The sequence below is a fragment of the Pungitius pungitius genome, chromosome 8 (assembly GCF_949316345.1).
Source record: "Pungitius pungitius chromosome 8, fPunPun2.1, whole genome shotgun sequence".
NCBI classification, from domain to species: domain Eukaryota; kingdom Metazoa; phylum Chordata; class Actinopteri; order Perciformes; family Gasterosteidae; genus Pungitius; species Pungitius pungitius.
This window is the reverse complement of record NC_084907.1, coordinates 8989516-9004893: the sequence shown is the minus strand read 5'-3', so window position 1 is coordinate 9004893 and position 15378 is coordinate 8989516. Positions and strand designations below refer to the sequence as shown.

At 49.3% G+C, this 15378-nt stretch overlaps 1 protein-coding gene across 3 annotated transcripts; it reads right to left on the bottom strand.

Annotated features, from left to right (window-relative positions):
* Positions 1–10800: 10800 nt before the first annotated feature.
* On the bottom strand, positions 10801–14410 carry cep15 (centrosomal protein 15). Of its 3 annotated transcripts, XM_037448206.2 has the most exons (4): positions 14287–14410; positions 13023–13140; positions 12888–12956; positions 10801–12093 (listed from the first exon to the last, which is right to left on the bottom strand). In XM_037448206.2, exons 1-4 carry the CDS (start codon positions 14337–14339, stop codon positions 11938–11940), a joined length of 396 nt encoding a protein of 131 aa, XP_037304103.2. In that variant the 5' UTR covers positions 14340–14410; the 3' UTR covers positions 10801–11937. The 3 variants fall into 3 exon arrangements, with proteins under 3 accessions (XP_037304103.2, XP_037304101.2, XP_037304102.2); XM_037448204.2 differs by having other exon boundaries at positions 12888–13140; XM_037448205.2 differs by having other exon boundaries at positions 12888–13135; positions 14287–14366.
* Between the last annotated feature and the right edge of the window lie 968 nt (positions 14411–15378).

Here is a 15378-nt window from a genome sequence, read left to right as displayed (position 1 = left end):
ATGAGTTCATTAGATTCATTGTATTTACTTGTTTTTACTTGACAAGAAGCAGATTAATACTGCGGTACAATTCATCTCAATATTACCTAAAAGGCTAGGGTTTGGGCTGATCGCTGATCGCCCCCCCTCCCCCAGGCCTCGTTAGGGGAGCCCTGGCCCTCCGACACAATGAGCCTCCAGGATTCATTGTAAAGTGCTGAGGGGTTAATGAGCAGTGGCTTCTCTTCACCCCCTGGCTCTGTTTCTGCTTTCAGTTGAAAGGACGCAGGACGGAGCGGCCCACAATGGAGTTTGGACCTGTTGAGATGTCATGTTTAAAAACACATCCATGTTACATTTCTCATGAGCACGTTTGACATTATTTCTTTACCAAAGACGATGCTGCCATTGACCCGGCTTCAGCCTCAAAAAGATAACCAGCAGGCAATGAATGCGACGGGCCTCGGCGCCGGGGGGGATCCAGGGTGTGATGCATGGAAATGAGCCACTCAAGAAGCAACCGAACACACACATTAAAATGGAACAGCCGCGCCATTCACTCCCACCTCATTTAGATTCTTTTACAGAGTCAACCCCGGGCCTTTCTCCCCCAAAAACCTAATCAGGATGTCTTAAAGACGGCGGCGAGCAGCTTGTCCCTGGGATGTGTTCTGTCCGCCTGCCTTGGCATGTCAAGGGCATGGCGGGCCAGGAGTGTCTGTGAGGGGAAGTGATGGGCTGCTGGGAACTGAGCAGTGAGGGCGCTCTCATGGCTGATCTGTCGTAAGACTCCACTCTCTGACCTCCGTCTATCTGTTGCTCCAGGCTGACATTGATGGCTCATAATATTGTGGCTGTTGACCCATTTGGTGGCCAGAAAGCATCTCAACATGTGCAAGAATCGACTGCTCTGTCGACCCGGACGCGCTGACACTTTAGGCCTCATTGGGCCTCACTAGCTGAAATAAAAGAAAATAATTTACTAGCAGTTTTCAATCCATTAGTTTCAGTCGTTGATGAACCACAAATGCTCAACATCCGTCGTTCAAATATACTGTGGGATTTAAATGTAAAATTTGTATGGCCCTGTTGCTGCCAATAAAACACTTGATACCTTTTCACAGAGCTGAACCTTTAGGTCAATGTTAGAGAATAGGTTCTTTATGTTTTAAATTGGCCCTATTTTTTCTCTTTTATGATTGAATGTTATCTCAGCAAATTATACACTGTATTTTTTAAATTTGTGTTAAAAATTATTTTCTGAGTTTAATTAATAGTTGAAGTAATTTACATGGGGTTTCTCAAAAAGTGCCTTAAATAGAAAACAATATATACATATATTATGGATTGTAAGTGACAGAACAGCTGTGTGGCTAACAGCATGCAAACAAATATCATTCAACTGGCTCATTATCTTTCTTTATCTGCCCTCACTAATCGACCCGTTTTATGTTTTTTAACTTGAAGAGCCTGTAACTGTTTCATGAAAACATATGGCCACGGTCTGCAGTGTGAACATGGCCTCAAACACGCTGCGATTCCCCCAGATATATAAATGTATTAGATGTGCAATCCTGTTGGGATATTACTCGGGAAGAAAGAGTAACTCTTGAGTCAGCTATCAATAAAAAAAGGTATTTAGCAGTGTGGTGGCGGGCGTGGTTTCGGCTCGGCTGCAGAGGGAGAGAGAGGGGGAGTGGCTCGGGGAACAGTGCCAGGTGGAAACACTTGGCAACCAGCTGGGGGGAATTAACGGGTCTCCTCTCGCCCCTATAAACAGTGAGGCGAGCGAGGAGGGAGAGAGGAGACGGACCGACCGACCGAGCGAACGAATTAATTGATGAATTGTGCGAATAAAAAGCATTTTGTGAAACCCACCACCCTGCGGTCCTGTGCCGTGTCTTCAACCCCACGCACCCACACCGTACAGTGGCGCCCAACTAGGTATGGAACCCGGCGATCAGCAGGCGGAGGGGATGGCGCAGCCGGCGATCGCGCTCGGGCGGATGCTGGGAGAGATCGCCGCGATGCAGCGGGAGCAGGCCGAGGTCAACCGGCACTTTCTGGGGGCGCTCCAAGCCCAGTCGGATCGGCAGACCCGGGTGTTGGAGCAGCTGGTGGCCCGGCCAGCCGCGGCAGCACCGGTACCGGGTCCCCCGGCGTACGCGGGGGTGGTGCTGCATAAAATGACGCCGGCGGACGAGGTACAGTCGTACCTGGAAATGTTCGAGGCGATGGCGGAGGCATGCGGGTGGCCGGCGGACGAACGGGCAATCCGCCTGCTGCCACTACTGACCGGAGAGGCGCAGACAGCTGCCCTGGGTCTGCCGCCCGGGGCAAGACAGGACTACGCCGGGGTAAAGAGGGCCATCATGGACCGGCTGGGGCTCTCCCCCGAGGACCACAGGCGGCGTTTCCGGGAGGCGAGGCTGGGTCCGGAGGACCGTCCGTTCGCCTTTGCTCAGCGGCTACGGGACGCGGCCAACAGGTGGCTGCAGCCGGAGGGCGCGGGTGGCGCACCGGCGGTGGTGGAGAAGGTGGTGACGGAGCAGTTTCTGCGGGGGCTCCCGCCGCGGACCTCGTCGTGGGTCCAGTACCACCGTCCGGCGACGTTGGAGGCCGCGGTCACCCTGGCAGAGGATCACCTGGCGGTCCACCCCGGCGGACGGGGCGACGCCGGGCGCCCGCCCGCGCCGCCGCAGCCGGTCCCCACGCCGCGAAGGAGGACCCAGCAGCCGGCGGCAGGGTGGCCCTTGCCGACGCCGCGGTCACCAGCTCGTACCAGGGGGGCCGACCACGCAGCACCGACCGGGGCCGGCACTCTTCCTGACCCACTCGGAGGTTCTCAAACGCCAGGGCAGGAGTGCTGGAAGTGTGGGCAGCCCGGCCATCTGCGGAGGGAGTGCCCGCTGATGGAGGTGGGGCAGGTGATCCGGGTTGCCGGCGCTCCATCACCCTCCCCCGGCCCGGGAGCGACGTACCGCGTTCCGGTAAGAATCCAGGGGGGTACACGCCAGGCGATGGTGGATTCGGGCTGTTCGCAGTCCATGATACACCAGAGCCTGGTTCGGCCAGGGGCATTGGTAGAAGCGTCGCGGGTGAAAATAAGGTGTGTGCACGGGGACATTCACGAGTATCCCATAGTGTCCGTCGAACTTCGGTTCAGGGGAAAAAAATATAGAATAAAGGTCGCGGTTAGCTCCCACCTGACGCACCCCGTAATTTTGGGAACGGATTGGGAGGGATTTAACACGCTAATGGGGCAGGCTGCGGGGGTGCGTTCACGACCGACAGGGACATGCGGTATGTGTGCGGTGCTCAGCGGTGACGCGAGGTCGTCCGACGCCGCCGGGGAAGAGGGGGAACCGGCGGAGCCTCCCGAGGAGACCCCGGCGGTTCCCGAGTTCCGCTCCATGGAAGATTTTCCACTCGAGCAGTCTCGTGACGATACTCTACGCTCAGCCTACGACCAAGTGATAAGAATTGATGGTCATTTGGTGCGCCCTGACGCAGCACAGTCGTACCCGCACTTCTCATTGATTAGGGACAGACTGTATAGAGTGAGTCGTGACACTCGAACAGGGCAGGAAAACACCCAGTTGTTAGTACCGAAAAGCCGCCGGGAAATGGTTTTCCAGGCGGCTCACTATAATCCGATGGCGGGTCACATGGGATACGGGAAAACACTAGACCGGATAATGGCCCGATTTTATTGGCCAGGCATCCGGGCGGACGCGCGCCGCTGGTGTGCGTCCTGCCCGGAGTGTCAATTGGTTAATTCACCAGCCATACCACGTGCCCCGCTGCGGCCGCTACCGTTGGTGGAGGTTCCGTTCGAGCGCATCGGCATGGACCTCATCGGGCCATTTCACCGGAGCGCACGCGGATACCGCTTTGTGTTAGTCCTCATGGATTACGCAACCCGGTATCCGGAGGCAGTGCCATTGCGCAATATCTCTGCAAAGAGCGTCGCGCAGGCTCTGTTTCAGGTCATCTCCCGGGTTGGAATCCCGAAAGAGATTCTAACAGACCAGGGCACCTCGTTCATGTCGCGCACACTGGGAGAACTTTACGGGTTACTGGGCATTAAGTCCGTCCGCACGAGTGTGTACCACCCCCAGACCGACGGGTTGGTAGAGCGGATGAATAGGACGCTGAAGTCCATGATTCGTAAATTTATTAGCGACGATGAACGTAATTGGGACAAATGGCTTGACCCTCTGTTGTTTGCAGTCCGGGAGGTCCCCCAGGCCTCCACGGGATTTTCTCCCTTTGAGCTTCTGTTTGGCAGGTCACCAAGAGGGGTGCTGGACCTTATTAAAGAAAGCTGGGAGGAAGGTCCGAGCCCCGGAAAGAACGAGATCCAGTACGTCCTGGACCTGCGAGCAAAGCTCCACACACTGGGGAGGATGTCACGGGAGAATTTGCTCCAGGCCCAGGAACGACAACAACGGCTGTACAACAGAGGGGCCAAGCTGCGAGAATTCACACCGGGAGAAAAGGTACTTGTATTACTTCCCTCTTCCAACTCAAAACTCCTGGCTAAGTGGCAAGGGCCCTTCGAGGTCACACGCCGGGTGGGGGATGTTGATTATGAGGTGGTGCGGTCTGACAGGGGCGGGGCTACACAAATATACCACCTCAACCTCCTGAAACCCTGGAGGGAGGCGGAGTCTGTTTCTCTGATTTCCACAGTATCGGAAAGAGAGGACCTGGGGCCGGAGGTGCCAAAAGCGGCTAATCCCACCCCGCTCCCGTGTGAGGGTCATCTCTCTGAGGACCAGAGAGCGGACATTGCCCAGTTGCAGAAGCGGTTTGCTGATGTGTTCTCCCCCCGGCCAGGCTGCACCGACCTGATAATGCACCGAATCGAGACACCCCCGGGGGTGACGGTGAGGTCACGACCCTACAGACTACCCGAACACAAAAGAAAAGTGGTTCGGGAGGAATTAGCGGCTATGTTGGAGATGGGGGTAATAGAAGAGTCCAACAGCGCCTGGTGCAGCCCCATCGTTCTGGTGGCCAAGAAGGATGGGACTGTGCGGTTCTGCGTGGACTACCGCAAGGTAAACGACGTGTCACGATTCGACGCCTACCCAATGCCCCGGGTCGACGAACTCCTGGACCGGCTGGGCACTGCACGTTTTTTTACGACCCTGGATTTAACTAAGGGCTACTGGCAGATTCCCCTGTCTTCAGAGTCCAGAGAGAAAACGGCTTTCTCCACTCCGTATGGTTTGTACCAATTCACCATGCTTCCCTTCGGCTTGTTCGGTGCCCCGGCCACGTTCCAGCGCCTCATGGACCGGGTGCTGCGTCCGCATGCCTCATATGCGGCCGCGTACCTGGACGATGTAATCATCCACAGCACCACCTGGGCGGAGCATGTGCGGCGGGTGGACGCGGTGCTGGAGTCGCTGAGGCGGGCCGGGCTCACCGCCAACCCGGGGAAGTGTGCAGTTGGACGGAGGGAGGTACGGTATCTGGGGTACCACTTGGGGGGTGGGCAGGTGCGTCCTCAGGTGGACAAGACGGCAGCTATTGCAGCCTGCCCGCGCCCTAAGACAAAAAAAGAGGTGAGGCGGTTTTTGGGGCTGGCGGGTTACTACAGACGGTTCATCGCCGGCTTTGCGGACCTCGCCAGCCCCTTGACCGACCTGACCCGGAAAGGTGCGTCAGATCCGGTCCAGTGGTCGGAGCAGTGCCAGCGGGCGTTTGAGAAGGTAAAACAGACTCTCTGTGGGGAGCCACTCCTCCACACACCTAACTTTTCTCTCCCGTTTGTTCTGCAGACCGACGCGTCGGACAGAGGGCTGGGGGCCGTTTTGTCCCAGGAGGTGGAGGGGGTCGACCGCCCCGTTGTCTACATCAGCCGGAAGCTATCGGAGAGGGAGGCCAGGTACAGCACGGTGGAAAAGGAGTGCCTGGCCATCCGGTGGGCGGTGGGCTCCCTGCGCTACTACCTCCTGGGACGCTCATTCACCCTCTGTTCGGACCACGCCCCGCTCCAATGGCTCCACCGCATGAAGGATACTAACGCCCGGATCACTCGGTGGTATCTGGCCATGCAGCCTTTTAACTTCAAGGTGGTCCATAGGCCGGGGACGCAGATGGTCGTGGCGGACTTCCTCTCCCGCCCTCTCGAGGGAGGGGGGGGGGAGTAAGCTAGGCCGGACGGCTCCCCGGCCTAAGTCGGGCGGTGGGGGTATGTGGTGGCGGGCGTGGTTTCGGCTCGGCTGCAGAGGGAGAGAGAGGGGGAGTGGCTCGGGGAACAGTGCCAGGTGGAAACACTTGGCAACCAGCTGGGGGGAATTAACGGGTCTCCTCTCGCCCCTATAAACAGTGAGGCGAGCGAGGAGGGAGAGAGGAGACGGACCGACCGACCGAGCGAACGAATTAATTGATGAATTGTGCGAATAAAAAGCATTTTGTGAAACCCACCACCCTGCGGTCCTGTGCCGTGTCTTCAACCCCACGCACCCACACCGTACAAGCAGTATTTACACACCACAGTCTACTTAAATATGCAACTCTTTGTTCAGCTAATTACAGGAAAATTAATTTGATCAGCTGCCGCTGCAAAGCAGGGAGTCATTTTGCCCATCACGCTCGGGCTGCACTGAAACCGTCTCTAGTGGCATTAAAGCGGTGTGTCTGTCAGGGAGGATCAGTTGATTCAGGGATGTCCGGTGCCATGGCTAATCTTTTTGACCTGATTTGGCCCTGCTGGAAAACGGTCTCTCCTCCTTCACTTCAGGCCACCATGGGAGTGATGAACCAGTCTGTCTGCTCACCCAATTAAAAGATCCCTTCAGACTAAATTAAGCTGTGTGTGGTGTTACAGTATCTTTCTCCTGAATTGTTTAGTCAGTCATTTTGGTCGGACATATCATCCAGGATCGCAGGTGTTAGGCTTAGTGGAGCTAGAGATGAACTTGGTGAATGAGCTGTGGAAACATTCACTTGCAGGGAAACATATTTTTATAATGTAATTTCATCCTAACTGTCACACAGCTTACCCTCACCTGGTTCTCCTTCCCCATCTTACCTGCACCTCCCTCATCAGCCACTCACCATTTAAGCCTGTCACATTTAAGCCCACTTACATTCACTAGTGAGATGCTCTTACGATGGTTTGCCAGCGGTTTCCCAGTTCCCATTTGTTTGCCCTTCTGACTGATCCCCCGGTTTTAAACCTTCCTGAACTTTGTGTAAAGCTACTTGTCTGTCTGTTACAGCAAGCATCGGTACGACATCATGATTTAGGACTTAAGGACGGTACTCGTTCTGATCAACACAAAGCTATTCTGTTTACAATTGTGTACCTTTAAGAATTTGGAGCTAGTGTCTGTTATATATTTTGAATGAAGTTTAGATACATGCACTCAGGTCAGCTGGTTTCAGTCCAGAAAAAATTGCCAGAAGATCTGAATCTCAAATGTTTCAATTTTTAATTCCACAATGAAAATATTTCTCTTATGTGTTCATTCTTTTTGTAAATATGTATATTTTTAATTGTTTTTTCTTCCTACTGTTGTATTTACTTCATAATATCTATGAATCTTATCTTATAGATGCCACTTTTTGTTCAAATTAAAGCTCATTTGTCAATCACTATGGAGCTCATACTGTCACCAACTGGACTGGAGAAATATCGGCTGATTTTTGGGAATCAAGAAAGTGTCACCTAAGATGCATATAGACAGTCTATGAAGTGGCGTTTGAAGAAGATATAAACAGATGAAAACAGCTGAAAAAGATAAAGCTAGAAGCTACAGCTTAAGAAGTGTCAAAGTGAAGCACCACATCACCTGGAGATGAAGACATTAAAGACATGTACAATACATTTAATTGAAGAGCTAAAGCAGGATGTTCATACATTCAGTCCACTTTCAGTAGCTAGTGTAGCAAAGGGCTCACACCACCAAAGAAAATAAAGGTGCCTAAAGATGTGCTACATACTCTGCTGGTCCGTGTAGCTTTCGATTGTTCCTTTTACCTTTTAAACAATAAAACGAAAATACCATTACTTTTCTTGTTTTTGGTTTAAAACCAGCGGAAAATGGCCGGACGTTTTCCACGTTTTCATTGTTTTCATTTCATTGTTTTCATTCACCAAAAAACGAGAAAACAATCGACTTTCATTTTTGTAAAACCTTTTTTGTTTTTTTGCCTATAAACCAAAAAGCAGTAGGTATATTTTCATGGTAAATGGAATAGAACGTTTGTAGACATTCTTCTGTGATGCCAGGACAACATTCATTATTGAATATAAAAAATAATCTGGGGCCAATAGAAGTGAGTTAGCAGTAGTTGGCTACAAGCAGATTGATTTTCTTTCATTCATGTTTCTCTGAAATTAGTGTATAACTCTGCTCATATTGTGCTGTTTCTTCAATGAAGCTATTAAAGCTATAGATGAGTTCACGGTGCAGTCAAACCCAATCAGATGAGTGATTAGTCTTCTCCTATGAAACCGTCTCAAGTGTTTGATCGAACTGGTCTGTGTTATAGTAAACTGACTAGAGGATGATAAAGGCCTTCATTGGGAAAGAAGCACAAAACGGCGGTGCAATGGGGGAATCCACGCCACGGTGCGACCAATATCAACAAAAGGCGCAAGAACACAAACACAAAATGTGTACGTGTCCTTTCAGCGGCCCACTTAATCCGTCAGTCGATACGAATAGCAACACGCACTCTGACTTGAACAGGCGACCGCAAGAAGACATCCGGGGAAGCACAATCCTTAAGTGGCTGAGTTGGAATTCAGCAAGACGAGCACCCCCCCCCCCCCCCCCACACACTAGGATTCTCTAGGAGAAATAATGCAGTTAAAGTACATTCTCACAATATCTCCAGAAATATGGTTCTGTTGGAGTTCAGGTTGCAGGTTATTAAAAAAATAAAACATTTAAAAATAGCTTTCTTGTGTCAGAGGTGGCTACGGGAGAGAGAGAGAGGGAGAGAGAGAGAGAGAGAGAGAGGTTTGTAGCGCCAGTGAGGTGGGGGGCTGCTAAAGAGGAAGCGTTTCACTAGTGCTGGTGCAGTCCACAGGAAGCTGAGCGTGGTTACCTTAAGGCCAGTGTTGCTTCCTCTTAGTGTACAACATGAAGCCTTTCATTTAATGCAAGGCAACATGGCAACTGTGGAGGTCTGTGTGATGGAGCAGACAAAGAGCTCCTAAGCAGAGGTGACATCTAATGATCAAAGGACAGGCTGGGGACTCACAGTCTCACAATGGGTCACGGCGGAGCCTCAAACAGCACCACCAGCTCGGCTTCAACTCTAAAATCCAAACGAGAGAAAATAAATACTCTTCAACAATCAAATGTAATGGTCATTTGCAATTTAAATGGCATCAGTGTTGATACAAATCTGCGATCGCTCCTCGCTTGAGACCCAAAGTGTGAAATAACGGGCAGCAAAAAACACAGCACGCCAACATATTTTCCCTCCTCCATTCTTTCCCTCCGCTTCACTTGCCCTTGCTAGACCCGCAGCATATCACTGAATGAAATGCAGCGTGCAATTACCCATTATCCAATCAACTGGAGTCGACACTTAACCATTTGCCCGGCTCTGGCTTAGCCAATTATCTGTCAGGGCTCTCAGTGGGCTCTCAATAGCCGAACCGCATTGCATAATCCAATGGTCACGGATTCACGCCACGCCACCAGGGACGGAGCAGGGTTGGAGGAGAGACGGGCTGCCGTCTGAGGGGGTCAATGTTGGCAGGATGAAACAAGGCCTGGTCACTGACAAGAAGGGGCGACTGGGCTCCAGCAGCCCCCCCGGGCCCCGGCCATTAAAACACTTAATGCAGGGCTATTCATTTGGAAGGGCTCCAGATCGTGCTCTTCAAAACCCTTTTCGATAACTCGCTACATCATGTCTTCATCAAGCCCCCCCCCGCCCAGCCCCTCTTCCCCTGCCACCATCCGATCCTGTCACCCCCGATCACACGGCCTTAATACCTCCCCCAAGCCCTGTAGCCTCCTTGAATCCTGGCCTTGACCTCACAGCACTGCCCTGCCTGTTCACTAAACCAGCACCCCACCACCCCAGACTGGTCCCGTCAGTCAGCCAGAGGCCGCCGCTGGCTAGTTGACCCCCAGGGCCTGCAGCACTGGGGCCCCATCTGAGGAGCCAGGGAAGCTGCCAACCACAGGCCACTTCAACCCCAGCTGTGCGGATGATTGCGTTTGTCAAGCCGCCACTCCGTGTCAGGCCAGCGCAGGTCTGATCACCGACAATTAGGGGTTAAAGAGTGTGTGTTTGTGTGTGTGTGGGTGGGGGGTTGTTTCTTTTGCAGATGATGAGATGTTCTTCTCATTACAACTCTGTCTCTGTTCTTCACTTGCATAAGCTGTGTGCAGTGTGCAATGTGGTTTAGTAGTGACATCATGAAGTGAGGCACCCACTTAACAAAGCCAAGGCCTCCAACAAATAACAGAGCTCCAGCAGCTGGCAGATACATCAGTGATGCAATATTTGTTTTCAAGATCCCATTTTATATATTACCATAAAATCAAGAGGTTATAAAAGGATGTTGCTTTAAATAAATAAGAAAATGTTTAAATCAAGAACAGTGTCTAACAGTGTGTCTCTGCGTGGTATCATGTTGTGATCACATTATCCTATGTCAGATTGCTCTTGTCAAAATCTTTGATTAAATATTTTTCAATATTTTATTATACAACCATATCACAAAACATCATCATTCACTATCTTGATTCAACTGTTGTTTTGGATCAGTTCTTTTTATGTGGGCCACGGGCTCCCCCTAATGGCCGAATAACAGCACTGCAAACTCAAATCTGCTCCTTGAAGGAAGTCCAGCTCCTCTGCCTCAGCAGGAGTTTATTCTGGAGGCTGTTTCCACTCGCAGTCGCACAAATATAACATTTCTGTTGAATTATATCTTATGTAAAGCAATGGATTTCATTTTAAAGCATGTTGTGTTAAAATAACTTTAACATCCACTAAATTAAACAAATTACACAAAGAACTGGCCACGATGCTCATTTTACAATAACAGACAGAATAGAATCCAGTGGCATCATGAGATCATTAGATGCAGCACACACATGTTGTCTTTCAGCACTTTAGTTGAGATTTAAAGTGATTAGTGTAGGCTTGAGGGTCATCACTCCTCTTTATGCGTTGATTAATAGATTTATCACTAATGGCATATGACAGAATGAATTCATCAACTTCCGAAAGGGAAGTGTGCAGTGGACTTTGAGACGATCCCCACAGTCAAACGCCACCACACTGTGCAGGGAGGAGCTAGGACCAGAGGCTACTCCACTACCCAGCATGCTTCTGTCGGTGTGATGCCTGCTCGCTGAAAAAGGAGATGGCTCAAAGCAGTCGGAGGTCGGTGACACTGGAGCCAACATCCTCGCAGAGACTTGGATCCATCTGGACCCAGATGAAGCTGCTCATGATGGTGGACATCGGGACTCTGGAGGGCCACAGGAGGAGCACTCTTTGTTGACATCATGACTCCTGGTGCTGCTGCAACGCAGTCACAGCTGATGGACGGTGTTCTCCTCAAATGTCTGCCGTGTTATCTTCGCCAAGAGTTGTTTTTGTTGCCTTTGTTCATTCATTCATTTGACTCAAAATGCTGTCGAGGAATGTCTTACTGTTTGTCATGTGTTTGTTCTGTTACAAATGGACAAAATGTGCATTGTTGCATAATAACAATATTTGATTCTTGAATCAATATTAAATCTGGTGGCTGTTGTGGACTGATACATTTTAATAGACGGTGGATGTCTTTCTGATTTGCTTTTCCTACAGTTTTTGTCACGGAATCTCTTTCCAATCCACAGATAAACGCTTGTTCATGAAAGCTTGTCATCATGGCTGTGGTATTCTAATGAATGGGGTGTGAGATCCACCGGGGTTTGGTCACCAATCTCTCTGACTACAGGGCCCTGCTTAGCGTCATCGCTCCAATCGACCCGTCCTGGGTTGAGGGCGAGGTGGCAGGCGTGTTTTCCTGGGGGGCTGTCCTGTTCCAGGAGCAGGGGGTGGGCCTTTACCCAGGAAGAATCTCTCCCAGTCTGGGAGAGATTCTTCCACAGACGCCCAGTATCTTGTCTAGAGTAGAGAAACAACATAAAGCGTATCGTTAGGTCACAAACCCTTTTTGGCCCCAAACTGACTCCATCATGAAAGTCTAACTTGCTGTCATTCCCAGCGGGTCAAATAGACGCTTAGTTAGAATCAAAGCTTCATGTATTAAAGCTGCATTGTCTCTAATATCCAGAAGGGGAGACTCCTCTGGTCCTTTAGAACTGTGGTTCCGGCCCGCACAGAAAGAATACAGAACTTTGATTTTGTTCATTGGACTTTGGTTTAATCTTGAAAAATGACCTGAGGCTCTCCCAATTATATGGGCTTGCCACTCTTGACACAACAGTTACTGCAAAACTTAAACCCACAAGCCAGCGAAAAGGAGCAAAAAACTAATAAGCCCTTCCCTAAAATACAGGTTTATCAAGTCAGGTAATTCTCATGCGCCAAGCCCGCTCTGCATTATCTAGCTGTATGTTTTCATGCCGATCGTTTCTTTCTATTTTCTTCACAACAGACTGATGTTCATTTAGTAAATGATGGTCCATTTAGAGTCAAAGAGACCATATTGAAGTGCAGAATTCAAACATTTCTCCCACATTTAACAGCAATTTATGTGATTATATTCACACCTTATTTCTTAGGTGCAACCATATGATGTAGTGCCTTATGTTTACAACTTGCTTGAAATTGCATTCGCTATTTCATTTAATACTGTTTTGCCTGTGTGTGTGTGTGTGTGCCATGTTTGTGTTCTGTCTGAGCTGAGCTAGAAGTGTGAACTTGGGACTTCCGGCATACAAATAGCCTCATAGTACCTCCAGAGCCAGGAGATGTGGGTGCGGCAGCCACGTCCCTCTGAGACGGTCTTCTATCCTCTGTAAATCCTGTAGGAACAGAGAGCACACAGTCAGCTCTTTAATCTGCACTGTGCAGCATGCTGCTCTTATTACCTGCACCAGGGTGCTGTTCCTGCGGCGCGCCGCCTCACACTCCTCCACTTGCCGCCGCCTGCACAGCTGCTCTCCTGAACCCTCCATCTGCTGCAGGAGCTCCGCTCTCCGCCCTAAACTGATGGTGCACATAATGGAGTGTGAGAAGTGTACAGGGCTCAGCTCACTGGCCATTAGTAGAAGCAGTGGATCAATAGCTAACCAGTGCTGTGCCATCACTGTTATTAAACTGTCAGTTATTAAACTGGACAAAACACATAGCGAAAAGGTGGATTGGAACTCGTGGACGTAGGAACTGAGGAACATTAGACGGATCCGGGTCGGCCTTCCCTGCCTCTCTGCCTCTCGTCTCTCCGACTCCATTGCCAACTAATTTTCCGGGAAAGGTACTAGAGGCATTAGCTAAAAGTTGCTAAATGACATTGTGTTGCCATTGCGTGATGATGTCATTACATAATAATGCAAAACTGCATCATTACGTAGATTACAGAATAAAAAAAATAAAATTCACGGTCAATCAAAAATATGATTTGACATTTGTTAGTTTTGATTTTTTTGTTCATTATCACATTTTTAGAAGTAATATAAACACATTTGATATGATCAAGTATTTTTAAAGACAAAATATTGAATTATTGAACAATTACCCGATGCACATTATTGAACAATTCTTATTTTATCTTATTCTTATTTTAGCAAACCTACACATTTTGAACAAATTTGTAATTTTAAGCAGTCTATTGGTAGTTAGTTAACATGCTACCGAATTGATTATACAACAATTATAGGTACACCTAATAATAAGGTCTATATGCGATTTTATTAAACAAGCAACTCTAATAAGGACGTGTACACTAGGCATCTCTTTCCTTGTGCTGCACGAGCTGAGCGCCTGCTGTTGAAGTCACTCACAACGTACTTTTGCAGCCAGGCACGTTTTATTTGTCATATAGAGGGAAAATGCGTGCATTTCAGCGTTTCAGCTTCAGTTTAAGCTGGGTTCTGCCCGCGGCTCAGGAGAACGTTGGCCTCTCACCATTAGACCAGCTTTCCGACGTGTTGCTTGTGTTGCTTTATTTGCACATCGGACAAAAGGGGGGGGGGGCGACCCACTCCGAGAAGGAACGCTAACGTATCAGCGATGGTCGTTGTGAAAAGGACAAGGGAACGTTACCTGAAGTCTTTGAACTAAATTAGCTAACCGTGGATGCGAAAGTCATCAAAGTAGCTTAATGTTTGTCAATATTAAAGAAGGCGGACTCACATTTTCTCATGTTTCTCAGTCAGACCCGTTTCGTGGAGTACACACGCAGACATATTAGCTGGTAGAAATGAGTTAGCCTGTCAAGCTAACAGCACATACCACGACCGGAAAGCGGTGTACTTCAGAATAAAAGCGTTGTATGGATCACCTTTCATAACTTGTTTAAACGGGACCGAAAACATTGGTATTGACATACTATCGTTGGATTATACTATAGTTTATAGTAATCACTTTCAATTAAAACACTTGAGCCTGAGCAAACACTATATATGGAACTTCTTTGGGAGCTCCACAGTTTATCTCGCTGACTCTGAGCAACAATAATGAGTTCATATTTTGAAATACATTCCACATACACATGTTTTTGTGTTCTCAAAAATCAAGAGGACAAGGATGATGGTGATTGTGGTAGCTCTCATCCAGTTAAATGCACAAACCTCAATATTCAATTTAAAATGTACCTGAACCTCATCTGTGTCTCTACTATTAACGTTCTGGAGGCCACTAGAGGGAGATCACATTCCTTTGTTCTCGACCCGGACAGGAAACGATGAATCTAAAGAGTCAACTGGCTCAAGTATTTAATAATTAAACAAAGTGATAAGAACAACAATTACAAAGTGAAATACAATGTGAATAGTGAAATATTTTGCAAAATAGAGAATTCTTTGACCAAGTCAAAGGTGACTTATCAAAGCGGCAGTGACTTATCAAACAGTTCCTCTCCCAATTTAGTCCTTTGAAAACTCCCGGGGTGTAAATGGATGGTAAATGGACTTGTACAGCGCTCTTCTAGTCTTCTGACCACTCAAAGCGCAAAGCACTCAAACACTACATGACATCATTCACCCATTGACACCCACTGTAGTCAGGACCTACCATACACAGTGGCACCTGCCCATCAGTAACTAACATTCACACACTGTAGTCGCAGCTACAGGAGCAATGCTGGGGTTAAGTGTCTTGCCCAAGGACACATGGACATGCAGGTTAGCCGGTCCTGGGTCAGACCGCCAACCAGCGCCGGCGCTCCGCACACGCACATCACGCACTGCGCGTAGGGCACCAAGTGCCTGGGGGGGCATCAATAAA